General features: G+C 43.0%; 1 protein-coding gene across 3 annotated transcripts in view; it reads right to left on the bottom strand.

The window, feature by feature from the left end:
* ETV6 (ETS variant transcription factor 6) overlaps positions 1 to 27,802 on the bottom strand; it is a 247,633-nt gene that overhangs the window by 36,803 nt on the left and 183,028 nt on the right. For all 3 annotated transcript variants that reach the window (XM_007967682.3, XM_007967684.3, XM_007967683.3), the window contains 2 exons: positions 18,119 to 18,283; positions 3,987 to 4,121 (listed from right to left, as the gene is read on the bottom strand). In XM_007967682.3, coding sequence (XP_007965873.1) covers positions 3,987 to 4,121; positions 18,119 to 18,283 — 300 coding nt within the window. The remainder of the gene's footprint in view (positions 1 to 3,986; positions 4,122 to 18,118; positions 18,284 to 27,802) is intronic.

Here is a 27,802-nt window from a genome sequence, read left to right as displayed (position 1 = left end):
ACATATAGAGAGTCTGAATTAGCATGATGATCATCCTCGTCTACTGTCAGGGCATGGAGGGGAACCTCTGAGCTAATACCAACTTCCTAGCTTCTAGCACTGTCACGTGGCTACTAAGGAAGGCATGATTTCAATGTAAGAAAGTCATAGAGGATACATGTGGGGAACTGGTGCTAGACTGAGCAAGACACATTTGTACTGTGACATAAATGCCCATTGTGAAATTATGAATGCCTGAACTGGTTAAGTTTGTGGCCACGATGAGGGGAAATCACAAGGCGGTTGAATGATGCCTTGTGTTTGCACTTGACCGTGCATGCTTCACTGTGCCAGGCTGCTTAACAGCTGAGTTGGGCCTTGTTCTCTTTCCATTCTGTCATTCCTATCCACCTACCCACCTACCCACCTACCCACTTACCTACTTACTTATGCCAAGTTGGTAGCAACATGTGTTATCTTGGGTTAACATACTTTTATACGGAACTGTATTCCCAGTTATGTAAAATAAATCACTGGGGAAGTAATATTTGGTATGTATAATTTCACTTGACAGATTTTTTTTTTTTTCAGAACCAGAGCTTTCTGTATGTTAACATATGCCCACATCAATCATCTGTTATCCTTCATAATTAAATGTAACAGCATTGATTCTGGAAACAATTTACGTTGAGCTGGAGTTTTTTCTTTTCAGTGGAGAAGAAGGGAAAGAGAGAGGAAGTAGCTGGAGGCAGGAAACTTGTGCTGATCCATGCACCTCTCTACTTGTTCTCTTTGTCATCAAGGGCACCATATAGCTGAAAGGCAGGGGGATAGGGAGAGGGCCACCTCTTCACGTCACCTCTGTGCCTTGGACAGTTCTTCTCCCTGGATACCACCTGATAAAGACCTACACTTCTCTCCTTGTCATGTGCATCTGTTCATCGGTGCACATGCGCCCTGTCTGAATAGACAAAGGAGGGGGACATATGCTCTCAGACCTTGCTTCCTGGCCATCAGCTTTAAGGAATGGTCTCTGAAAATGCTCTATTTTTAAGAGCTGGGTCTGAAGCAGAGCTAACTGGTCTGCAGAGCAATGACACCCTTGACCTCGGCCTCATTAGCTCTATTCTCTTACATACCGCGCTCACCACTACCGACATAATAATACTTGAGAGAAAGCTCATGACAGCGTATGCGGTGGCACATCTGTATTTACTTGGTTTGAGAGTAGCTCTCAGAGTAAGCCAGCTTTCTCTATTGCTGAGCTCCTGCAAATGAGAACAACAAACACACCTACTTCTGAGTCAAATCAGGCCAAGGGGAAAAGAGGAAGGATCTGGGAGGAGGAGAGACCATAAGCCTCTAATCACACTCAGGAATAAAATGGGGCTAGAAATTCTAAATGAGATTTAAAAAAAAAAATAATGAGAGAAAGAGAGCATGAGAGAGAGAAAGAAAACCCATCACATACCCTTTGTATCTGAAAGGCAGGCTAGGTAATATATTTCTTGCCTTAATGTCAAGCTTCAGTAAACCCACCTCCTCTTCTCTAGAGTGGCTGGTGGCTATTATGCAAGCCGGAAATGCACATGGCAGGAAGAGCAAAAGAATGAAAAACCGAACTGGGGGAGGAGGGCAGCTGCTAAATTTAGCAAGGGTAGAGTGAGGGGAGGAAAGGATGAGAGGAAGGCAGGGAGCCTGCACAAAATGCTGTCCGTTCTCCATCACGGAAGCGAGGGGCCCTGCTGGGAAATGCTTGGCACAAGGAGGTGATGTCAGTCGCCTGGAGTCAGGCTCTCTTTTGTGAAGTGTTAATTAGGAAAAACAAGAAACTTCTCATCTTTTGGTTTCCCAACAACCAAACAAAAATGTTAGTCCTGCTCTTGGGGATGAGCAATCATTTTAAGGAAATGCCCCAAGGGACCACGGTTGGAGGTCCCTAGTAATCTGGACCTAAGGAAAAGTACATATGAAGAAACTGGTGCACGTTTGGACGTCTGTTGTCTGACCAAACCAAGTGGGAGGATGTGGGTATCATGACCCTCAGAGGCACGATCCATCACTGAGTGCTCGAGCTGTTCAACTGTTTAATGCAATGGTGTTCAAGTAAGGTGTTTTTTCGTTTTGTTTTGTTTTGTTTTTCTGAGATGGAGTCTCGCTCGGTCGCCCAGGCTGGAGTGCAGTGGTGCGATCTCGGCTCAGCCTCCCGAGTAGCTGGGACTGCAAGCGCCCACCACCATGCCCGGCTCAATGTTTTTTTTGTTTTTTGTTTTTTTTTTTTTTTTTTGAGACAGAGTCTCGCTGTCACCCAGGCTAGAGTGCAGCAGCGCGATCTTGGCTCACTTCAAGTTCCGCCTCCCAGGTTCACACCATTCTCCTGCCTCAGCCTCCTGAGTAGCTGGGACTACAGGTGCCCACCACCATGCCTGGCTAATTTTTTTTTGTATTTTTAGTAGAGACGGGGTTTCACCGTGTTAGCCAGGATGGTCTCGATCTCCTGACCTCATGATCTGCCTGCCTTGGCCTCCCAAAGTGCTGGGATTACAGGCGTGAGCCATCGTGCCCGGCCTCAAGTAAGGTTTTTATACTCTATTTCCGGGCCCCAGCACCTATTGTGGAACTAGGTCCAGGGCCTGAATTAAATTCTGGTCTTTTGCTTTCTATCAATGATTAAGAGGAACAACCGGGACACTTGAAATAAACACGGACACTGAGTGCACTCTAACCAGCCTCCTGTGATGCCTGATGCAGAAAGCCCTGATCCAACACTGAGTTTACAGATTTGGGTGTTTTTCTTTCCTTCCTCCAGCTTTTATTACCCCCTGCTAAAAACATCTTCAATGACTTCCCATTTCTTTCCTCCATATTCCAGAAATCAAAGTTCTCCACACTCTGGTTCCAAGCTAAGCCCCTTGAACTAGCTCTGCAATGACAAAATGGTGATCATTGTGAAGGCAAGGGTGACGGCTCAGAGGGGTTTATGTATTTTATTTTATTTGGAGTATGTTTGAAATTTTTTGTAATAAAAGAGTGGGGGAAGATAAGCTCTATAATCCAAGTCATCTAATTGCTGTCTGTTCCAAAGCCTTACCCCACCCTTACGTCATTTTCTTTGCCTGGAATGTTCTTCACTTCAACCTTATCAGAATCCTGCTGGATTTCTAAGGGGGGGTCCACAACCTCCAGGTCACTGACCGGTACCAGTCCATGGCCTGTTAGGAACTGGGCTGCACAGCAGGAGGTGAGCGGTGGGCAAGTGAGTGAAGCTTCCTCTGTATCTACAGCTGCTCCCCACTGCTCGCATTACTGCCTGAGTTCCACCTCCTGTCAGATCAGCAGCGGCATGAGATCCTCATAGAAGCACAAACGCTATCATGAACCGTCCATGTGAGGGATCTAGTTGTGCACTCCTTACAGAATCTAATGGCTGATGATCTGTTACTGTCTCCCATCACCCCCAGATGGGACCATCTAGGTGCAGGAAAACAAGCTCAGGGTTCCCACTGATTCTACATTATGGTGGATTGTGTAATTATTTCATTATGCATTACAATGTAATAATAATAGAAATGAAGTGCATAATACATGTAATGCACTTGAGTCATCCCAAACCATCCCTCACCTCCACTGTTGGTGGAAAAACTGTCTTCCACAAAACTAGTCCTTGGTGCCAAAAAGGTTGGGGACCACTGCTCTAAGGCATACTCCAGAGCTGCTTCCTTTATGAGCAGACCCTGTTTCCTGTGCCTGGCTGTCACTGACCCTTCCACCACACCTTTACAGTGCCTACTATACGGTTATGCTTCTGTGTACATCCATCTCACTGCTTCACTTTGATTATGAGCTTCAGGGAACCAAAAGTGTATCTTGCACATCGTAAGCACTCAGTAATTGTCTGTTGAATGAAAAGTGAACTTACACAAATAAGACCAGCTTATCAAGTTAACAATTAAACTTCTTGGATTTGTCTAAACCTCAGGCAAGAAAAGAGAAGCCTCTTCCAGTACCTTCCTCATGGTTCTGATGCAGTATAACCTCCGGCTGTGTGTGTATAGAGTTTCCAGGGTGGAAGAATGGTGAAAAAAGAATCCGAGGTTTCCTCTGCTTCAGAATATGCTGAAGGAGTTCATAGAGCACATCACCTGGAAAGAAAAAGGAAAGGGAAATCGAGAAACAGAAAATTTTTTTCCCAACAACAATTTACGGAGCAGCAGCCATGTGCCTGGCACTGTGCCAAAGATACAACTGGAGAGCAAAACAGGCCTGCCACCTCCTACCCTCACCAAGCTCACGGGACACAGAATGCAGCACTGGAGACTCAAAAGGTCAGAGCTATGTGAAGTTTTAAATCAAACTTTTTTGATCATGAAAATCATATATATATATATATTTTTTTTTTTTTTTTTTTTTTTTTTTTGAGACAGGATCGCACTCTGTTGCCCATGCTGAAGTGCAGTGCCACGATCTCGGCTCACTACAACCTCCACCTCCCGGGCTCAAGTGATCCTCCCACCACAGCCCTCCAAGTAGCTGGGACCACAGGTGTGAACCATCACACCCAGCTAATTTTTGTATTTTCAGTAGAGACAGGGTTTCACCATGTTGTTCAGGTTGGCCTCAAAGTCCTGAGCTTAAGTGATTCACCCGCCTAGGCCTCCCAAAGTGCTGGGATTACAGGTGTAAGCTACTGTGTACGGCCCCAAAAATGTTTTAAAAAGGCAGAAAATCAGAAAGAAGGCAAAACATTACCTAGAATCCCATCACTAAGATACAGAAGCCCTGTTAATACTATCTACAGTTCTATAGTTAGAATCAGGCTTTTAATAGTTGAGTATCCTCTCTTCCCTCCGCACTAGGATTCGAACATTTTCCCACATTACTGAACTGCTTCAGTAGCTGCCTAACAATGGCAGGGAATTTAAACGATCCCAATTTATTGCTCTTATATTTGTGAGGATGTTCTTTTTACATCTATCTTAGCTTGCACTTCAGATTACTCGAAGAATTATGAAGTCATTAAGAACATTTGTAATGCTCCAATGACAACTCATAGATTCTTCACAGAAATCTTCCCTACAGAGAAAAATATGCCTTTCTAACCAACCTCAATCCTAGGCAGGAAAAGAATAAACATGAAAAAAATTCACGAGTCCAGTTAGAGGTGGTAACTGTTCAAGATACTCTATAAGGAACTGGCATGTTCTGAGATGCTTCCCTCCTTTAAAAATGCACACAGGCATTGTTCCAAGGTTCCACAGTCTCTAGAAAATCATCTAGAGATGTCAGGCCATAGTCAGAGGATAGTAGGGGTTGGGTTGAGCAGGCACCTTTCTGTTCTGATATATTTGGTATTTGAAGTGTCCAAGGATTAATTAGCAAAAAACAAAACAAAACAAAAAACAGAAACAAAATCAAAACAAACCCAAAACGTGTCATGGTCTTCTCCCACCCCTTGACTCTTAGATCCAAGTTGAAAATGCAGGTGGGTGCCTCAAAACCCTTTGGGGGTGGGTGATTAATCTTTAAAATATCACAGGCCTCTGACTATCTCCTCACACCCTTCTCCACACACAGACAGGCAGTCAGCAGTAATAACAAACAATGGGCTTTTGTCTCTAATTTTAGCGATTTTTTAAACAAATATTTTAATTACCAACTTAAATTCAAGGCATATTTTGGGTTGAAGATATTGCTATATTATTTTTTCTTTCAAGCTCAGCATGGACCTGAGAAACGTTCCATATTAATGTCTTTTTTTCTACAAACACCCGCTCCTCTATCACTGATACTAAATAAAGCTCCAAGGATACCCGATTCTAAGGGATTCCTGAGGGAATTTTGTGTTTTCGCCTTGACTTTGTTCCTTCCTCTACCTTTGAAATTTGGTTGCTGTTAGTATAACTTTCTGCCACTACTTAGTATCATGACTAAATAAAGCAAAATACTTCAAAGACCTGCAGACACCATGTCACTTAGGTATTTTATTAAAAGGAGATGGGCAGGAAGATACAGAGGTGTCCTGGACCAGACTTTTGAAACTGCTATGTATAAGGGAGAACCATGGCACACATGACTGCATTTGAAAGCTGAGAACGGCTTCGGAATTCATTGAATCCAAACCTAGTAGTCATGGTGATGTCTCTGATGAGGCGGGGATAAGGAGCCTGAAATACAGTCCTATTTTAATGATTCATATTTTAATCTCATACAAAAATAAGCCCCTAATCAACACTTTGTTTCTTTTGGTTTAGTGTAATGACTTCCTGAACTTTTGCTAATTTACATGGCCTCACACTTGCTGGGTTTTATCAATGTTTTTTTTGGTAGTATGCGGAATAGAAAAATGAAAACATTGAAAAATGTGTTCCTGATGATTACTATTACTAAAAAAAAAGGTCAGTAATTAGTGTATCCATTTTGGAAGGGGAGGCCAGGAAATATAAATTTAGTGTCTGTGATGCTGTTCAGCTTGGTTCACTTAACCAGGCGAGCTGGTGTGGTGGTGGGAGGTGCTGACTGCAGAGGTGGGCACGGCTGCCTGTGTGGGAGTCCCAACTCCTGTGCACCAGGTAACCTTGAGCAAGTCCCTGAACTTCTCTGCAAAATGCAAAGAATGGCACCGACCTCCAGCATTTGCTATGAGGGTTAAAGGAGGGAAAGGACAAGAAGCACCCAGAGTAGGGTTTGGTACACAAACTGTTCACTGGACCCCTCTTGGTGGCTGCTTCTGGGCTTGGGGTGGCTCAAACAAGGGCTGGAGAGCAGGCAGGTGACTTTTCCTTCTGTGTTTTCATGAGAGAGAAATAGGAAAGACAGCAGCATGGTGAAGAGGCCATGCTCTGGAGTCAGACTGGTGCCTCCTCAGGCATGCCCCTTAAGTCTCCTCATCTATAAAATGGCAATGTTGATGGCATCTACCTTATGGGATCATTGTAAGGATTCACTAAGGTGGTCTATGTAATGAGCTCATCACGGCGTGAGGCAAACAGGAAAAGCTCAGTAAACACTAGTCATTGCTTTTACCACCACCACCACCAACACCACCGGGAACACTCCCATCATTACTATTCCTGATCTTGTTATAGTGGCTTAGGACAGGTGCGTAGATCTCTAAGGAGGTCTTACATGGAGAACACAGGAGTATCTGGGTCACGGCCAACTTTATGTTCTCCTTCCCGAAAGGGTAAAGAAGGCTAACTGAGGTCACTCTCCCAGTCTTGGGTTCGCTGGATGCCTCCTCCTGACCTGGTGGGTTAAGCCTCTTGGGGGCTGACACGTGGTCTGCTGCACACCTCCCAGACTTCTGCACAGGCTCACTTCAGCCTCCCACACTGACGCTGGCCAAGGGAGCAGGGACAGAGGGGTTCTTCCCGAGTGTGCAGGAGGAAGCAGGGGGAGGGGCGGGTCAACTGGACTCAGCCAGTTTCCTACCTAGACCATAAACCTACTACGAGACTAATAAGGTATCAGGAGTTATCTTAAATGCTATCTATGAGGTGGCTATGGGTGGGAGCATGGACCTGAGGTTCCGGGTACTGGGCCAGGAAAAAACTTAGTTCTAAGACCCAGGAGTGTGGTCTTAGTTGAGTCATTCCATGCACAGACATGTTTCCTCAGCAACCAAGGGCTTGGTCAGGGAATGCGGCCGGCTCAGCAAAAACACGTCACCACCACGGGGACAGAGCCCACTTGCTGGGCATGCACTGTGCACGTATGATGGGTAGTGACAGTGTGCCCCAATAATAACTTGGAATATTAGACCTAGACAGGATTCTAGAGGTTTCTTAGATTGACTCAAACTTTGCTCACTAAGTCTCCCACCTCCCCTTCACCCAGAAAGAAGTGGCTTTGACTAGGTAATTACAGTGATGGGTAGCCGGCCACGGCACAAGCAAACCATTTTTGGACAGCTCTAGTTGACAGAAAGTTTCTCTGCTGAGGTGAAATCTGGCTTCCCCCGCAATCCCTGTACTTTCTTTCTTAGTTTTGACTTCTGAAGTAACACAGAATATGTGTCTTGTCTATAGCAGGTTTCTAAGTATATGAAGACGGCCCTCCATCTTCTTTCATTTCCAGAGTCCCTTCATGCCTCAACACCCAGCCTGCTCTCTTGAGGTATTCTTCAAATTTTCATATATGTAGGAGAGGAGATCACATCCGAAAGGTGTTAACAAAAAATCTGGCTACGTGCTGTGCCTCACACCTGTAATCTCAGCACTTTGGGAGGCAGAGGCAGGAGGATCACTTGAGCCTAGGAGTTTGAGACCAGCCTGGGTAATATAGTGAGATCCCCATCTCTACAAAAAATACAAAAATTAGTGGGGTGTGGTGATGCATGCCTATTGTCCCAGCTACTTGGGAGGCTGAGGTGGGAGGATTGCTTGAGCCCAGGAGGTCGAGGCTGCAGTGAGCTGTGATCGCGCCACCGTACTCCAGTCTGCATGACAGAGTGAGACCCTTTCTCAAACAACCAACCAACCAACCCCAAAACAGTCCCTAGGATAAAGAATATATTTAAAAATAAGTTATATTTATTTGCCTACTGAAAATAAAGAGCATGTGCCACAGTACTGTATATCTAACTTAGCTAATGGCTAAAATTCAAAGGGCATTTTTCAGAAAATTCATAACCCATTTGATTTTTGATTTTTTTTTTTTTTTTGAGATGGAGTCTTGCTCTGTCGCTTAGGCTGGAGTGCAGTGGCGCGATCTCGGCTCACTGCAAGTTCTGCCTCCCGGGTTCATGCCATTCTCCTGCCTCAGCCTCCCGAGTAGCTGGGACTACAGGCGCCTGCCACCACATTTGGCTAATTTTTTTGTATTTTTTTTAGTAGAGACAGGGTTTCATCGTGTTAGCCAGGATGATCTTGATCTCCTGACCTCATCATCCACCCACCTCGGCCTCCCAAAGTGCTGGGATTACAGGCGTGAGCCACTGTGCCCGGCCACCCATTTGATTTTTAATAAATCTCCCCTCTCTTCCCAGAAAAGAAACACAGTGACTGGTCCTAACCACTGCTTCTATTGTACTATTCAATGGAACTGAGCCGTACTGGTCAAAGAACCATGGTTTTCATTGGTTCCTCCATCTGTCTTCACGCATACATACACAGTTCATGTAAACACACGCATATGCAGAGGTAGATGTGCCACGAAGCTAGTGAGATTCGGGGCCCTTCACTTGCGCAGGTCCCTGGGAAGAGTTCCAGAAATATTCATATTGCCTAAATTGTAAGCCTCGGGCCCATAAAATCTAGATATACTCCTGGGTGCATGCACACAAACACACACACGCACACACACAGAAACAAAACACAGTTTTGCATTGGTGATCTTTACGTGACAAGCCAGGCATGTTCTTTGAGCATCCTAAATTCCATTATTGTATTGCAATGTGTTTCAAATGGACAGGACAGAGCGAGTGAACAATACTGCTGTGACTTGGCTGATCAATCTTACTAACGTCTGAGGACAAACAACATACAAGATGCTGTTGAGGGGGGTTAAATTTATTTAAGTTACTTAATTTTAGAGGAAAGAATTTGGGCTCTGCAGCAAGGGAGTCCCAAGTTTGAATCTTGTTCCTCTGTTTGTTCCTCTGTTTGTCAACTGTATGCCCTTAGGGAAGCTATTTTTCTTCTCCGAGCCACAGTTCAGGGCTTAGTTCAGTATTCCTGTGTGTAAAATGAGAACTGTGCCACAGACTTGGCAGGGCTGTTGTAAGGATTAAATGAGATGATACGTGCAGAGCACCAGCCCCACGTCTGCCATCATAAACACTCAATGGATGGTGTCACTTGCAATTGTCATAAGTGTGAACAGACGTGTCTCACAAAATCTGGCAAAAAAATGTTTTCTTTGTTTCAGTACTTTTGTATTTAAAGCACATGCATAAGTTTTACAAAGTCGCATTCATATGGATGGAATTTTGTTCCCCCAGTTGACATCATTTCATACAGACATTTCCAGTTTACAGTTAGCTCTTACAGTCCCCATTTGTGGTCATATTGCCAACTTCTTTTGTTGGGTTTCTTCCCTATAGCTTTTAAGCAGTTTCAAGTTTTTTTCCTGTCCACATGCACACGCCCCTTGTCATCATCCTCCCTGTTAGGTCCTGCTCCTCTTTCTCGCCTCCCTTTACAGCCAAACTTCCCAGGGGAGCTGTCCAACACCATTCTCACTACTTCCTCACCTTCCATTCCGGTTCCCACTCCCACCCTTCTCCAATCTGCTTTTGCTCAGGTCACCTCCCTGTTGTCAAATCCAAAGGGCAATGGTTGGTACTTGGGGAACTGCCTGACTTCTCAGCAACATCCTCACCAGACATCTCTACTTCCTTCTCTTAGAATAGTCCATGGCTTCAGAGATTTCCACCTGTCCTGGTTTGCTGCCTACTTTTCTGCTCTTCCTCCTTCTCCAGCCCTTCAACAGTAAGGTTCCCCAGGTCTCCCCTTCTTCTTGGGCAACCTCATCTACTCCCATGGCTTCAATCGGCTCGTCTATGCTAAATCTACTCCAGCCAGGCACTTCTTCTGAACTCCAGAGCCACATTCCATGATCTCCTAAGTAATTCCTCCTGGAGGTCATACAGGCGCCACACATTTGATGCGTCTAACACAAACATCTTTACAAATGAGATGGTGTTGCTTAGATCAGTAAATGCTCAGACGATCAGACCAAGAACCTGGAAGTAATCCTTAAGCCCTCTCTTCTTCTCATCTCACATGAAATGGGTCACCAAGACTTGCAGACTCTGCCTTTTATCTGTTTCTTGAACCACCTCCTCTCTCAGTGAGCCTCACTTTAGTTAATATCACAACCACTGCTCCTAGACTGCAGCCTAAGAGGCCCTGCCTCCACTTTTCACCTCCCTACCTTGCCACGCCGACCCTCTGCTTAAAACAAATGGCTTCTACTTGTCTTCAAACAAACATGTAAAATCCTGAATATGACCTGCAGAGCCCTGCGTAATCTACTGAAGAAATAATAAATGAGTGAGTGAATGAACGGCTGTGAGGCTACCATGTATCCTATGATATTTACCTTCCCCAAGTGTGTTTGGCTAGTCCCACACTGGGGGTGGTTGGGGAATTTCCAGTTTTTAACTACTATAAATAGAATTGTTAAGGGCATCCTGTTTTGCCCACTATTGGATGGTTTCCTTCGGCTATTTGTTTAGGAATAGAATTATCAGTGAAAGGGTATCATTAGTTTAAAAGTTCTTATTATATACTACTTGTTCTCAGAGGGCTGGAATCAATGTTTCTTATCATCTGTAATGCTGCCTAGAGCCTCTCCCAGGGGGGTTTTGCAACTTTTAACTTCTCAAGTTGAGTAGGTTTAAAGTAGAACCCTAACATTATTAAAATCTGCATTTTTCAGGTGATGATTTGCTATGTACGTAATCTTACACGTAGATTATCTAAGTAACACATTCTTAAATTTGCAAACAGCTCTCTCTTCTCTTCGGTTTTTATTCAGAGGCTTCAGTTTCCTTCTGGCTATTTTTTTTTTTTAAGTGACAGTATACCTGGTGTGGGAGAGGTACTTTTTAGATGTGTCAGAATGTTCTCTCTGATGGACCCTTTCTACTTTTGATGGGTTCAGGATGAAACCCTAGGCTTCGGTCCCTTAACTTACATAATAAATTCAACAGTGAAAACACCAGTGCATAACATGCCCATTCCTGTAATGGGACTGCTTGGTTTTCTAACTCTGCTTGGTCGTAGTTTCTTTTTTCTTTTCTTTTCTTTTTTTTTTTTTTTTTTTTGAGACAGAGTCTCACTGTGTTGCCCAGGCTGGAGTGCAATGGCGTCTCTGCAACCTCCGTCTCCCGGGTTCAAGCAATCCTCCTGCCTCAGCCTCCCGAGTAGCTGGGACTACAGGTGCGTGCCACCATGCCTGGCTAAATTTTTGTATTTTTGGTAGAGGTGGGTTTTCACCGTATTAGCCAGGATGGTCTCGATCTCCAGACCTCGTGATCCACTTGCCTCGGCCTCCTGAAGCACTAGAAATACAGGCGTGAGCCACTGTGCCCGGCCTGGTCCCAGTTTCTAAGCATTCCATTCAATGCATTTTTGCAGGCCAGTTGAATTAACCTTTTAATTTAATATGAAGTGCCTTCTGCGACCACAAAAATAAATTAGTCTTTTACTTAGCAACAAATATTTGAAATTTGGTTTAATATTTATGTCTTATACACAGAGACCCTGAGAAAAAAGGAACAGGCTGTGGGAAAATTTAAATATTATATTTAAGACAAGAATAAATCTGTTAGAAAATAGATATAGTAAGACAATTACAGCTGGATATAGAATATAAGGTAAGATAAACAAAATAAGCTCTCGAGGAAACAGAACTTTATGAAATAAGTATGTGTTTAAAGGAAGCACTGTGCAGTTGGTTTTCCCTACGTTACCATCACATCAACTTGTATGACCAATGTTTAGCGTCATCTGCAGGGCTACCTAGGTCTCTCCAACTTTTAACTTCTCAAGTTTAGTAAGTTTAAAGTAGAACCCTAACATTGCTAAAACTTGCATTTTTCAAGTACATGACAGCAGGGTGGGAGACCACCTCCATTTCACAAATGGGACAAGTGAAGAGCCTAAGAAATAAAATGACAGCTGGGCGCAGTGGCTCACGCCTGTAATTCTAGCACTTTGGGAGGCCGGGCGGGTAAATCATGAGGTCAAGAGATCAAGATCATCCTGGCCAACATGGTGAAACCTCATCTCTACTAAAAATACAAAAATTAGCTAGGTATGGTGGTGCACACCTGTAGTCCCAGCTACTCAGGAGACTGAGGCAGGAGAATCACTTGAACCCAGGAGGCGCAAGTTGTAGTGAGCTGGGATCACAGCACTGCACTCCAGCCTGGTGACAGAGTGAGACTCTGTCTAAAAAAAAAAAAAAAAAAAAAAAGAAAGAAAGAAAATGACTTTCCCGTAAGTGACCTATCTAAGCATTTCTCTGACGTGTGATACACATTTTTTTTGCTTGCTGAAAGACACAGTAAAGAAAGAGCCAACTCTGGTGTCTTCAGACAAGGGTCATGCCTGCTACAACTCCCACGTTTCAGGGCTACAATTTCCCTTCTGTGACCTATATCCTTGGGTTCTCTGACTTAATTCTAAAAACGCCAGTTGACATAGTCCTTCAATCTGGCAAACCTACCATTGCTTAATAGAAATTAATAGGCCAACTGATTCAAGAAGTACTATGTAAAGACCAGTATTTTCGGTTTAACTTTGAAAGAAAATTTTACTATATTTGAAAAATATAAGCAAAGCATATTTCCAAAGACAAAGGTTCTGGTGGGTTGGAAAGGGAAAAAACAATTTGCAAAATCACACTCTAGTATATGAAAAGACTGCAGATTTTAGTCTACTAAAATCCTCAATATATTTAGCAAATCCCCAATACATTTTTGCTGAATTGAAGGAACTCTGAACATATGTTTCTTTCCCTTTTTTAGCATTGATAGCAAGTGAGCGTAACATGAATTAAATTGATAATAACTTGTGGGTTTCCTTGTTCATAGAAAATAATGGGTACCTAAATCCATTCCACCTGAATGTCATGCAATGGATAACCCTAAGTAAGGGTTAATACAAATGCCAACCTGTCTAGACGTTCCTTCCTGTCAATGCGTCTTCTCAGAGTCTCAAAGTAGTCACGTAATCAAATACGTCTCTGAATTTAAATTACTTCAGAACAAGAACAAGTTAATGTGATAACTATCTAGTAGCCCAAGGTCTATGTAAAATTATTCTGTTCAGGTGAAGTTTTATAAAAGTGGGATCCTTTCCATTTATTCTTCAACTTTACAAATGTTATAAATTTGTCATCTGTTATATCCTCCAACTGGGAGACTATTCCAAAGGAAAAATCCCATTTGTCTTCAACCTTGAAATCTTCCGGTTAGAGACCATATAATTATTTAAAGCACATGGCAAATGTTCCCTGCTTTATCCTAGGGGTTGAAAATGGAGGATTCTTGTCCTGGAAGTGGATGTGATAAATGTAATTTGTTAAGCTGGTCAAAGAATATGGCATTCAGGGAGTCTACCGTATTTGACTTAAGGTATAATTGTATTTCAGGTAATTACAATTCATTGGGTCCAGTGCTCTCCTCTCTACATTGGAGAGGAGTTGTGTTAAGGAATGTTGTTTCCATATATAGACAGCATAGATAACTACAGTGTTTGCTAGAAACTTAACACTGTTTCAGTGTTGAAGTTGGGCTGAACTGTTAAGAATGGAAGGGAGCTTAGGATCCATGTGGTGAGAACCACATTTTGTGGATGCGGAAAATAAGCCCAAGTGAAGGGATGTGATTTGTGAAGGGGCCAGGTGTAGAACCCAGGCCTGAGGACTTCCACTACACCAAACTGCTAAAGCCGAAAGCCGAAAGCCCACATCAGAAGAAACAGTGACAAATGTTACATCTGGAAAATAAAAAGGATTTTCAATCTAGATCTTGCCCCTGCCTAAAGAGAATGCCCGTGGCCTTCCTCCTCTTGCTGGGTGATCCCTTCATGAGATGGGTCTTCTCAACTCCTTCTTAATTCTGTCTTATAAACCCATTGACAATACTCCTGTGTTCTGTGATAAGTTTTCCTGTAGGCCCTGCTGGCAGGCATCACCTTGAAATTCTGTCCATGGCTTTCTAGTGGGTGCCTTAATTAAATTACCTTCAGTATATATTTATCTTTATTCCCAGCTCATAAAATTCTACATAATGGAGATGATGTATGATGCTCACATCTATTGTTCCTAGCTCTGGCCTGCCTCTTGTTTTAGATTTCCAACTGGAGAACAGGACAAGTCTTCTTGAATGTACTGGCACTGCGTGCTCAAAAATGAACTCTTACCACTACTTCCAGGTCAGCTCCCCATCTTAGCTGGCCACTTTGGGCCTGAGTATTATTTTGATCTCACTGATCCAGTCTGGGCTTCATTGCCTCCCGTTAGGATCACAGCAAGGACTCTAACTAGCTTTCCTGCTTTAAGTAAGTCAATGAATCTACCCTATGTACTGATGGCAAATGTCTGTTGCAAAAAGAGAGCTCCAATCATATTTTTCCTGATCAAAACTTTCCAGTGGTTTCCAATTCCCTGTAAAATAAAATCCAAACTTCTTAACCTGGGTACTGTCAAACTGGGTCATCATTCAACCTGCATTTGTTGAGTGCCACCTGGATGCCATGCCCTGGTGTTAGGTACTGGAGACTTGGCGGCTTAATAGAACACAATCACTGCCCACATTGAACTTTCCACTCTAGGGGAGGGATCCAGAGTAGCAAACAATCATCAAACAATGTATATAACACTGTATGTGCGTGTGTGTGTATGTGTCAAGGGCCATGACAGAGGTAGAGAATGCTCTAAGATAAAAGAGAAACAGCACCTAGCCCAGACGGAGGTAGAACAAGATGGGAGAAAGGAAGGTGGAGTGGAATTAGGGAAATAGGGATGGGAGTCAAGGGACGTCTTCCAGGAGACAGTCCACCAGTTTGAAATGTGAGGAGGCAATCAGACAATCCGGAGAGGTATGGTGAGGGATGTTTGACCATGTTTCAAAGGGAGTGTCTAGCAAGTGCAGCTTTCTCTCTGAATTCCTCTTCCATGTACACTGGCCTATATCTCCTTCTTAACACACTTCCTCATCTCCTTCTTGTTTACCTCTCCAAGTTTTCAAAGTCAGGCTCCATTACCATGTCTATGAGGTCTGTTTGATAATCCAGCTAGAAATGGCCCTTGTAATCTCTGAACTCCCTTAGCCTGTACCTGTGTACCTCCGGCATAGAGTTGCTTGGTGAATACTCATGGAATGAATGTCTATTGCCACCTCCTAACTGTGATCTAGAGCATCTCAACATCCATTCTAGGGCATCAGGCTTATCAGGCCTTCCTGCCTTTTCTGCCTCTTCTACTCATCAGGTAGGCATTCTCACCATCACCCAAATATACTTGGTGATGCTGTTCCAATTACCCTCTGCCTACTCAATCCCACCCATTCTTCACGGTCCAAACCAACTCCATTCCTTCTCTCCTGAGACCCATCCTACTCTGCTCTCGCCCTCCTCCATCCTTCTTTGGCCTTTAGATCAATGCAATCCTGGCTCTAACCAGACGGTAACTTCCTCGAGAGCAGCACCATCTTTCACATGGCCCACCCGACAAAGACACTGGACAAAGTGGCAAGGAACTGCGGACAGATTTTCACATATCTTTGTTCATAGCTTTGAGCAGAGAACCCAGTTTCACAAATAATGCTGAGAGGTCACTGTGGAGGAAAATAAACCAGCTATAAAAAGGAGCACCTGAGATAGGATGAAGGGGAAATTTATGAAGACTTGGGAGGAAAACTTGCCCAAGGCCCAAGTCAAATCAAGTCAAAACCCACCACTGTATTTTCCTGTTTGCTTTACATGAATGGTTTCATTGGAACACTAAAGAGGTAGGGATTTTTCCTCCAGATATATAACATTGCCTCTTTGAGTATATCTCTGAGTTTCCACTGGAATAGAAAAGGGAATTATTTTGTAATAAGTTCAAAAGAACTATTTAGGATAGTTTTATTTATTTATATGGTGGTTTCATAGTTTTCTTACTGTGAGATTACATAAAGAATTGGTGATCTGAGACAAAATATTTCAGGTATGTTTGTATCCCTTCCAAATTACTTGTTTTTGGAGATACAAATTTTCAAGTTTCAATAACATCTCTTACTTTTGGGGAACTTCTCCTTTAGCATTTCTTCATATAAACGGTCTGTGGCAATTGGGAAGAACAGGGGAGATATGGGTGCTGGGGCTTTATCTCATCTCCTATATTGAGGGATGTTTCCTCATGACGGTTAGTTTATTAACTTCTGGCAGGTCTCCAGGAGTAAATAAAGGTTGAACATAGTTAGGGACTATGCCAAGACCTTCTGCAGGATCCTCACCCTTTGTCAAGTTACATCAGAGTCGAGGTCTGCAATGGGATTCAGTAAAAGGAGGGCCTTGAGTACTTCAGTAACTAATCCCGCAAGAGGCATAAACCTGAGATCACAGTTCCCCTTTGACATATGTAGTTTCCACACAGATACCTTCTCAATATCCACAGGGTTCAGGAAATGAAACGGAGACAAATCTTTGAAGCCTTATCCACACGAGCAATACACTTTGCAGGTAGAGATGTTTGTTACTGAATTGAAATCTTCTAACGCAGTCTCAGGAACCCTTAATTAAACGAGCTTTCTGAGTCAGATGAACCCGAGGAGACCTCCGCTTGTATTTTTAAGGATTTCTACAGGCTACAAGATGCATTACCTCAAACGAGTCCTGCTTCTAAGGGAAACCACTTGAAGCCTTTCTAAACTGGCCTTGGCTACTAGGATCTCCCATTTCCCAGTCTTTATTGGCAGTTCTCCCATTTCTACTTTCTTTTCTAGCCCTTCTGTGTCCTCCTCCTTCCTCTCTTTGTTTTCGGTTGAGCAGTTCACAGCCTGCACTCACTCTCAGGTATCTCTTTTAGAGAGTCGAAGGGCCAGAATGGCATCGTTTTCTTTTTCTGAGACAAGTTCTCGCTCTGTCACCTGGGGTGGAGTGCAGTGGTGCGATCTCAGCTCACCGCAGCCTCCACCTCTTTGGTTCAAGCAATCCTCCCACCTCAGCCTCCTGAGTAGCTGGGACTACAGGTGTGCACCACCACACTCAGCTAATTTTTAAAGTTTCTGTAGAGATGAGGTTTTGCTACATTGCCCAGGCTGGTCTCAAACTCCTGGACTCAAGCAATTCACCCTCCTTGCCCTCCCAAAGTGCTGGGATTACAGGAGTGAGTCACCATGGCCAGCATTCTTTTTCTTCTTAGTGGCACAGTTACAGCCCTTAAGTTTCAGTGTCCGTAGGACTAAACTGCGTTCCTTTTCTAAGCTTAAAATTCTCCCCCTTGGTCTGTAAACGCTTCCTCTTCTTTCCTCAAACTGGCTCATGCCAGTATAATCTTCCTTCAACTTCCTTCCATCGTCATCCCTTCCTTGTGATGACTCACTGTTGGGATTTCTTGGGCAGGGTGAGGGGTGGTAAAGACCAACCACTAACTAACAGACTTTCCAAGTGGAGCATATGCCAAGAGTCCAGACTCTCACCTGAATGAGGAGATCGATAGCGAAAGTCCTCTTTGGTCAGCAGCAGGAGAGCTTTGCCATTCATTTCAAACGTGTTGCTGTCAATTGGCCTTAAAGAAAACTCATTTTCAGCCCACTTGAGCCACTGGGCTACGTCATCCCTGCTCCAGTAAATTGGCTGCAAGCCTGTTGGAGAGAGCGTGAGGCAGAAAGAAAGAGAGAAAGGTCTTGTCAGTTAGACAGCTGGAATAAAGGGAGAAGATCTCTGAATAGTTAACAAAATGAGTCTCCACATCTCAAGAGCCCTTATGTTCAACTCTGAGTCCCCTCTCCAGCCCTTGTTTGAGCCGCCCCACCGGGGGCTTCTCCAAACCCAGAAGCAGCCTCTAAGAGGGGTCCAGGGAGCAGTTTGTACACCAGACCCTACTCTGGGGTGTGCTGTCAGATTAACACTTTTGCTTTTATTTAGAGGCAAAATGAGAAAAAGATCCTTTTTTATGTGTTTAAGGGATGGTAGGTCTTAGAGACCTGCCCTTCCTTGCCCAGTTCCAGGCGCTGTTCCAGGGTGCCCAAGGCACCCATGGGGGCTCAGAACTATGACACATGTCAGCGTGGTTGGAGGGTCCTCAGATTCAGAGCTGATCTGATTGTAGCCCAGCGTCCTTCTGAAGAAAGAATGTTCCAGAGCTGGGCTTGACCTTCCAAAGCTGCCAACTAATGAAATGTTCCCTGACACTTCTTCCAGGAAGAGCAATTCACTCAGCCTCTGGGAAACCATCAGGCTGGCCTCTGCGAATAAGAGGGCAAGGTAAGGATAAAAGGTCTTCTGTCTTTTTATTCTACTCACTGACATGAGAGCTTCCTGGTGGGGTGGTACTTGAACTCTGAGTAGGACCTAAGTGGGCAGGAGAGGGGTACAGAGCAGAGGCTGAGAGGTTGGCTCAGGTTGGCTCTCTGGGAGCCTGTGAGTCTATAGTTTTATTTTATTTTGCTGCTGTGGGAAATCTTTGATCAGTTAGAACAGTGGTTCTCAAAATGTGATCTCGGGACCCATCAGGGTTCCCGAGACCTTTGTGGGGTGCCTATGAAGTAAAACATCTTATCATAACAATATTAATTATTTGCCTTTTTCGCTCTCATTCTTAGGTGGAATGTTCTAGAAGGCATATGACATTGTGATCTTGCAAAGATTGAATGCAGAAACAGAGATGACAGTCCAGACATCTTCCATTAAGCCAGACTTTCAAGAGTCTTTCAAAAATGTGTAACAATGCTACTCTTCTCACAAATTACTTTTGGTCTGGGAAAATGTATTTTAAAATATATGTTTGCATTAATATAGAGTTGGCTTACTATTTTACTTGCTACATTCATAAATATTTTGTAAATATCCAGTTTTAATTTATATAATAATATGGTAACTACAGATAGCTATAACCCACATAAGCAAAAACTCTTTGGAGTCTCCATTACTTTTTAAGAATCAAAAGGAGACATGAGACCAAATTTAAGAACTGCTTGTCAGAAGAAGCTAGATGTTCAATGGATCTTCATTCTCTAAAATCACATGGTGTGAATCAATAGTTCAAATAGAGCAATGGCATCAGTGTTGCTAAGAGGAGCTTCCGTCTTTCAATGTAAGTTACTTAAACTTGCTAAGAAGACTTCACAAGTGTGTTATAAAAGTGTCCCTTAGTTTGATCCTGGAAAAAATCACCTTTCATCCTAAAGCAGGCATGCCAAAGAACAATCTGCTTTGCTACATGGGGTGCTCTTCCTACCTGCTGAAGTGGGGAACAAACGGCTCAAATTCTCCAGGGCCTCTGGACATTCCAAGTGGCTCCTTTGCAAAGTACAGTTTTGAGGAATGGTAGTTGGCTTACTCTAAACCTGTGGAAGCCCCCCAAAACCAAAACCCGTTTTTTGTAGTGCACCAAAAAAAGAACTACTGGGCACTGGAACATTAGAGATGAGCATTTAAGAGTTTTTTTTTTTCTTGGTGTTTTTAGGATAATTTTTTTTTCACATGGAAACAAACGAGAATTTCAAATAATTTATGGTACGTGACTGCTTTATGATCTTTAGAATAAACTACAGTCACTAAAGGTTTTTGTTTTTGACTCCTGACTGGCCAGAAAGTGATGCCTATTAAAAACAGTCCACGGATATGGGAAGTACCAACTCTCTCCAATGACCTTGAAAACACATATCTGGAATCACAGGGAGGTAGGAGTGGCAGTGAGGGTTACTCAGCAAAATCTCCATTTTCAAACTGGTAAAATCCTTAAACCCAACTCCTTACTGTCAATGGTGTCACCTTTGAACAAGAATGGCACCGCAATTTGTTATTATGGACCCTCCTCTCCTTCACACAGGGAGTTCCCATTTGGGGACATACGTCAGGGTCTGGTCCCTCGGGCCTAGGAAGGTGCCTGGAGGTGAGAGGTCCAGAGAACAGAAGATGCTTGGGCAGAAACAGGAAAAAGTACGGGGTGGCTTATTGGAAACAAGGGCCTCAAAGCAAATACAGAACTGAATCCCGCTTGGGAGAGGAAATGAGAGTAAAATGCTGAAGTTTCTGCAGAGGACACGCTGCAATGGAGGGAGGCGGGTGAGAAGGGGGTGGGGGATGCAAGTAGTAATTTGAGGTTCTTTATATTCTATGGAAGAAAATACTCATGAGTAATCTTTTCCCTAAATACAAGAAGAGTCACACTCCAAACAGCTCTGCCGGTTAAGCACAACAGTTTCTCTTTTCACTTCCCATTAATCTCTCCCACAGCCCAGCCCCTGAAGCAACCAGGGCCACCGTGTGGAAACCCCCTCACCAGGACCGACGCGAATGCCCTGGGCTTGTGTACAAGAGGGACCTAGCAAGTTACAGGGGGGACTGCGGCGATCCCAGCAGTCATACAAAAGTGATCCTGACAGAGCAAGCTACCTGCTCCAGGCCACTCAATACATTTATCAGCGTCGCTGTTCTTCCTTACGCATAAAGAGAGAAGTAGGTGGACATGTTCGTCGAGCTGGAAAGAGGCTTGATACACTTTGGTGTTCAAAAGTCAAGTCCCACTGTTACTTGCTTTTTAATTCAATAGAATAAAAAGGTTGTGGTGTAGAATTGAGCCGGGAGGGGGGGGGAAGCCCCTTTTCCTTAAACCTACAGCCCTTAAGACCTTGTGTGTTACAGTGTCTAAATGGAACAGAGCCTTGCACCTGGAGGCAATTCTAATCAGGCTGATTTAATTTACTTAACAGTCATTTACTAAACACTACTATGCACCTAGTACTGCTCTAAGCACTTTATATGAATAGATATTAGCTCTTTCAACTGCATGCTCACACAACCCTATGATAGGGATTCAGATTAGGAAACTGAGGCCCGATGCATTTAAGGGACTTGTCCAAGGTCACATAACCCTAGTAATGAGAGAAGCGGAGATTTGAACCCAGGCAATCTGGTTCCAGAATCTGTGCTCTTATCCATCACACTGTACTTCAACATGCATGTCCCATCCAGATCCAGAATCGAGACTGGTTTTGAACATCAATTAGGGATTCAAAAAAGACTCAGTGAATTGACTCCCACCCATCCAAGACTTAGATCCTTGGAGACTTTCTCAAATTATCAACAGACTAAAAATATAGCCCCAAAATCTGTAGATCCCTGGAGAAGTAGATTTATAAATGGGAAGAGGAGGGAGGTGTAGGTGGGACTCTGCTTTTAATGTATCCAGGAATAAAATCCTCCCTTCACAGGCTACTTGCTCCCAGGCACTCATGGGTGCTTGGTCTTGAGAGTCTTACGTGGCTCACAGCTGCAAACGGAACAGAAGCTGCATGGGCAGAATGAGGGAGGCACATACATAACTTGCTTTATTTACGGCCATCTCTTGCAACTTTAATTCAACAAAGTTGAAGAATATAGATGTTAATGATGATTAGGAAAAGGACAAAAAGGAGAGAGGGAGACCATGATTCTGCACCCATGTTATCCTATTCCCTGTGTACATATCACGCTTCTGGAGGACTATTTACTAAGATCAGCATTTTTAATGCCAATTAGTTTCAGAGAATATTTGAAAAGAAAGTTGTACAGAGAAAATGAACCGCTGTGATTACGAAAGTTACTAAAAATTCTACTGTACTTCTCCCCCACTCCCGAGTAGGTCAAGTATATGGTGTCATATCCTTCGGTGACACACCCAGGCCCTTAAATTTATTTCTAATGTTTCTTCAATTCCATGCTTTAAGGGCAGCCACATTCATTAGTACATTTTCACCTGATTTCAGACTTTCTGAGATATTCTTCAACTAATGATGAAAAACATGTTGGGAGACAGGACCCTGGATTTTATTCCCAGATCCGCCGTGAATTAACATTTGATTCTGGGCAGGACACTCAGCTTCTCTGTGGCTCAGTGACTTCATCTATAAAATGAAGGGCTTAGAGTATGTGATCTCTGTTCCCTTCAGGGTTTAATGTAGTCAATATGCTCCTATTTAATTTGAATCCAAAAAGCCAAAGAATACAAATACAGCCGGGATCTTTTTCTACAGAATTACTCCATGTCCACGGCCATGACCCTGAGATTTTGTAACTTCCTGAAGGATCTTCTGAATCACAGAAGACAGATTAATGCTTAAGAGTGTTTCATTATATTCTAATTCTTAGAAAAGTTATAATCCAGCTATGGCAACAACCAAAATAACTGCCTGCATTGGGGTAGTACTTCAGAGTTGATAAGGTGCTTTCATACAGATTACTTCATGTAATTCTCATAAAAGCCCAGTGAAATCTGTTGCATTCTGATTTTAGTTTAAAAGATAGAAAACACAGGGCTTAGTCATTAGGTGATTTTATTGATTTGAGCAACACTCAGTTCAAGCTTTTCTGCTACAGTAGCCATTCAGCAAAACCACTCTTTATCCAAACTTTCTGTATAAATAGGAATCTGCTCTAGGTTCTACGTGCTGGAGACAGAATCATAAAATGTGAAAGATGGAAGCTCAAGCTTGGAAGTTAAGAGACTGACTCAGGATCAACCTGCCCCTGATTCCCTGACTTTTCCCAACATCCCATGTTGTCTCATAACTTGATTCAATGACACACACCAATTTTGTAACCTTCAACACAGTGAGGACAGTTACCACGTCCTTGCTTAGTCATTTTCCCTCCAGATGAAACATTCTTAATTGGTCCAAAGCTAACTCCTCCACTGCAGTCTGTAGACCCTCACCAACCTGCCTGCCTGTCTCCTCCAGAGATCTTATGTGGCTTCAATTCCCAAATGCAGCAGTAGGAACAGGACTAGCATTTTTCTTTCTCTGGACAACATACTTCTATTGATAATAACAGCTAGCAATTATTGAACATTTACACTGAATCTTATCACTGCAATGATTATTATTCTTTTTTTACAGATGAGAAAACTGTAGCACACGGAGATGGAAGTGATGGTGCCATGACAGGGATCCAGGTGGTCTAGCTCTACAGTCTCAACTCTTAACACCCCACCATAGTGCTTTTTGTGTAGCCTAATAACAGCAAAGCACTTACTTGTAAGCAAGGGCTTGCTATGTGCCAGGAGTCATTCTAAATGCTTTGCATATGTAACTCATTTAATCCCTGCAACAATCCTGTAAGACAGGAACGATCCCCATTTATGGAGGAGAAAACTAGAACACAGGGAAGTTAAATGACTTGGCCAAAGTCACCAAGCCAGGAAATGGAAGAGCTGACATTTGAATCCAGGTGATCTGGCTCCAAGCCCACATTAAAAACTACGTAATTCTCTAAGCTTATTTGGTCGTTTGGCAGGACATCAAATTAAATTTATGACTAAATTTTAAAAAGAAAACATTTCACAGTAGTTAAGCATACAGGCACTGAGCAAAAGCATGGAACCTTTATTTCCCAGCTGTGTGACCTTGTACAAGTTACTTAACCTCTCTGTGTCTTGCTGGCGTCAACTGAAAATGAGGACAACTTTCAACCTGTGAATTAAATATCACTGAATCATAGATAATGTACTTATACAATTTTCAGATGACATAAAACTAGTACAGAGTAAAATTATACAAATGATGATGATATGAAACACACAGGCCAATATCTGGCACAGAGCAATCACTTAATAAACATTAGCTATTGCTTTTGTACTGTTATTATTATAATCACCTTTATAATCTCACTCTACCTGCATATGTATAGCTAGCACTTGGAACCCAACTATAAGAATGTATATTAATTGATACTGCATTTTATCTTATTATTTTTAACCATCATCTCAGCCTGCTGCCGTCTCTCCAGATTTCCATCTATTTCTAGCATCTATACTATAATTTCACATCATCTACAGCTTTGCTAAGCATCTGTCACCTCCACAGGTTACTGACAAAGTACAGATTATATAGGGCTGAGATAGGAGTACCCTGGTGACACACCAGTCACCTCCTTTTGGATGGATACTGATCAAGTTATTGACTCCTTTTCGGAAGAGTTGTTCAATTATCAATCCATCTAAATACTCTGGTTTTTGGACATTTTCCAAGCTCATCCATGAAAGCACCATCAGAAATTCAATGAAATGCCTTCCTGATATCCTGAAATACAGCAACTACAACACTTAGAGCAACCTTATTAAAGAGGATGAGGAGAGAGGTTGAGGAGCAGATGGCCGGTTCCAAAGTGATAATGTCTTCCACTCGTAACATGTATATTTGAAAATCTGTCCCGAATTTCATCCGGAAGTTCCATCAGATTAGCTGTTTTATTTCACACACACATTTTCCCCAGCTTCTCTTCCTAAAATCAGGTTAACACCAGTTTACATTCTTTCAGTACAGCTTCCATTTTTCACAACCCTGAAGGATCACTGCCAGTGGCTTATCTTTCACCCCTCTGAGTTCTCGACCCTGGGACATCATTTGTCTGGGCCAAGAGCCTTACATTTATTCAGAACTTAGTTGGCTTTTCAATCACTTCACCCATCTCGGGCTTCAATTCCCTTCTGCCAGTGTTTGCACTACCTGTTTCAGTCTGACAATCATTCTCCTTCATGGGAGAGAGAAAGAAGTTGAACAGTTTTGGTTTCTTTGCCATTTGCTGATGTTACGCCATCCAACTCCATCAGCAGGCTGACATCATGCTTATTCTTATACTGCTGCCCACACTTATTGTTGTCTTAAGCGTATTCCATGGTTTGCAGCTCACTCAAGTTTTAAAATTCTAGAGCTAAGAAACTCTCCTTTATATGTTTCTTTTCATTAAGTTGCTTTTTCATCCATTATATACATCTTTTTAAAAATCGGAGCTCATTAGACTGGTACTCACAAAACAGTGAGAAGATAAATTGGCATCATCTCTCTGGCAAACAACTTAGTGATATTTTAAGAACCCTGTAAATGTTAACTTCTCAGAATCTACCTTAAAGAAATAACTTAGTATGTGGAAGAATCTTTCATGCACAAAGATGTCTGTTGCAGTGTTATTTTTAATAATGAAAAACTAGGAACAGCAATAAGGAAATAGTTAAATAATAGTTACTGACAATATCTATGATAGAAAATTAATGCAGACAGTAGCATGATAAAGAGTATGTATTCATATTGAAAAATAGTATGTGTACATATATGATAATCTCAATGCATAGAAAAATACAATACAACATAAAAAATATTCAAAACAATTGATACAGTAGAATTGTAGGTGATATTCTCTGTCTCCTTTTCCCTTTTTATTTATCAATTCTATTAAGCATGTGTTACTTTTATATTAAAAAAAGTATTTAAGGGATGGGTGTGGTGGCTCACACCTGTAATCCCAGCACTTTGGGAGGTCAAGGTGGGTGGATTGCTTGGAAGTCAGGAGTTTGAGATCAGCCTGGCCAACGTGGTGAAACCCTATCTCTACTGAAATACAAAAATGAGCTGGGCGTGGTGGTGGGTGCCTGTAATCCCAGCGACTCGGGAAGCTGAGGCAGGAGAATTACTTGAACCCAAGAGGCGGAGGTTGCAGTGAGCTGAGATCGCGCCACCGCACTCCAGCCTGGGTGACGGAGTGAGGCTCTATCTCAAAACACACACACACACACACACACACACACCCCTATTTAAAAATTGAGCTCATCAGAGAATATCCCCAATATAGCCTCATCAAGTTTCTTTAGTTGTCTCCCTTCCTTCTTATTCCAATGAGGGTCATGTGCAGTTGACAAGCCAGGATTTCATTCTCAAGAGCAGCCCAAATGGCTCTGAGTCGTGTCTCCGCATTCAGATCATGAGATCCTAAGTACTTTTTCCTAAATTTTAAAGATTTGCCTGAAGTCAAGAAAACACATCTGTTCACGTCTCTCATTTCCCTTCCCCAATCCTAAGATCATGTTTTTATTCTCACCCTCTCCTATCATTTCTACTTTTCCAGACAATTCCTCATTTGTCAGAGTTGAGTCCAAATTAGCAATGCTCCTCAATGCATCTTCCACCTTCTGGGAGATGAAATTGTGAATTGTTAGGTACATGTGTTAAGAGTTAAAACGTCCACGCAGGTAGCTGAAGGGGATTTCACAGTGATTTGCACATGGTGCCTGGCACGTAACAGTCCCCAGGTAATGCCAGACTGTACGGCCAAAGATTTCCTTTCCTAGGCTGTCCACATCTGAGCCAGCTCTGCAGTCTGTGATTGGCACCCCTCTCCTCCCCGACACATCTCATCACTTACTCCAGCTCCGGCTTTGATGGTCAGGACACTCAACTCTGTGCAGTTCAAAACATTACCAGATGCTTGCGCATCCATGCCATGCCATCATCTATTCTGCGAGGGAGCTAAAGCTGGCACAACCGTATTTTCAGAAGAAACTGAAGCCCAGAGAGACCGAGGGACTTTCCCAAGGTCACAATGAACCTAAAGACCAAAACTCCAGCTCCAGGCTTTTTGTATTATCCAGTGAACTTCCTCTGGGTTAAAGGAAATAATGGATGTAAAAGTGCCTTGCACTCTAAAATGCACTGTAAAAATGCAAGCGAATGAGGAATAATAAACCATAAACTCAACTTCTCATGGCAGGCCTGGTCTAGCTGCAGATCCCGAATTCTGCTCAGGGCCCGCAGAGCACCTTCTGACCTCTGCTTGCCAAGGGCAGGGTTTACTTAGAATTCTTCCCTGTACTCTGCCCTTCAAAAGAAAACCAAGTGTCCTCAGAGCCCTTCAAGCTGCTTCCCAGAGGCAGTTTTCCGGAGCCTTTTCTGCCTCCTTTCCCTTCCCCACCAGCCTGCTCTCTGCAAATCTGCTCAAAACCCCCAGGCCAGCCTCGGATGCATTCTGACAGGCTCCACATCTCGCTCCTCTGGGTCTGCCTCTAACCTTGACTGTGCTATCTGACCAAAGCTGCTTTCTGCAAACAAATTCTGTCACTAGGGAATTGGAAGTTCCAAAACATTTCCTATTTCTGTCCTCAAGGTTAGCCTGTATCTCAGCACCAAGTTTCCAAGTGGAGGTTGGAAGGTTATACTCATGTCTTTCAGCCAGAAGTCCAAGAACAAGAACACTGTATGTTCATGTTCAGATCCCAAGTCACAGTCAATTCCCTCGAATGATTTTTTTTTTTTTTCTTATAAACTTCATTCTGTGGATTTTTCTGACTTTTACCTGGTTTTAGCTACAAAGGGCTTTTCAGCAGAAAACCTGTTGACAGCAAAACTGAC

This window comes from Chlorocebus sabaeus, chromosome 11 (assembly GCF_047675955.1).
Source record: "Chlorocebus sabaeus isolate Y175 chromosome 11, mChlSab1.0.hap1, whole genome shotgun sequence".
In the NCBI taxonomy this organism is placed as follows: Eukaryota; Metazoa; Chordata; class Mammalia; order Primates; family Cercopithecidae; genus Chlorocebus; species Chlorocebus sabaeus.
The sequence above is the reverse complement of the archived record's forward strand: the minus strand, read 5'-3'. Positions and strand labels throughout refer to the sequence as shown.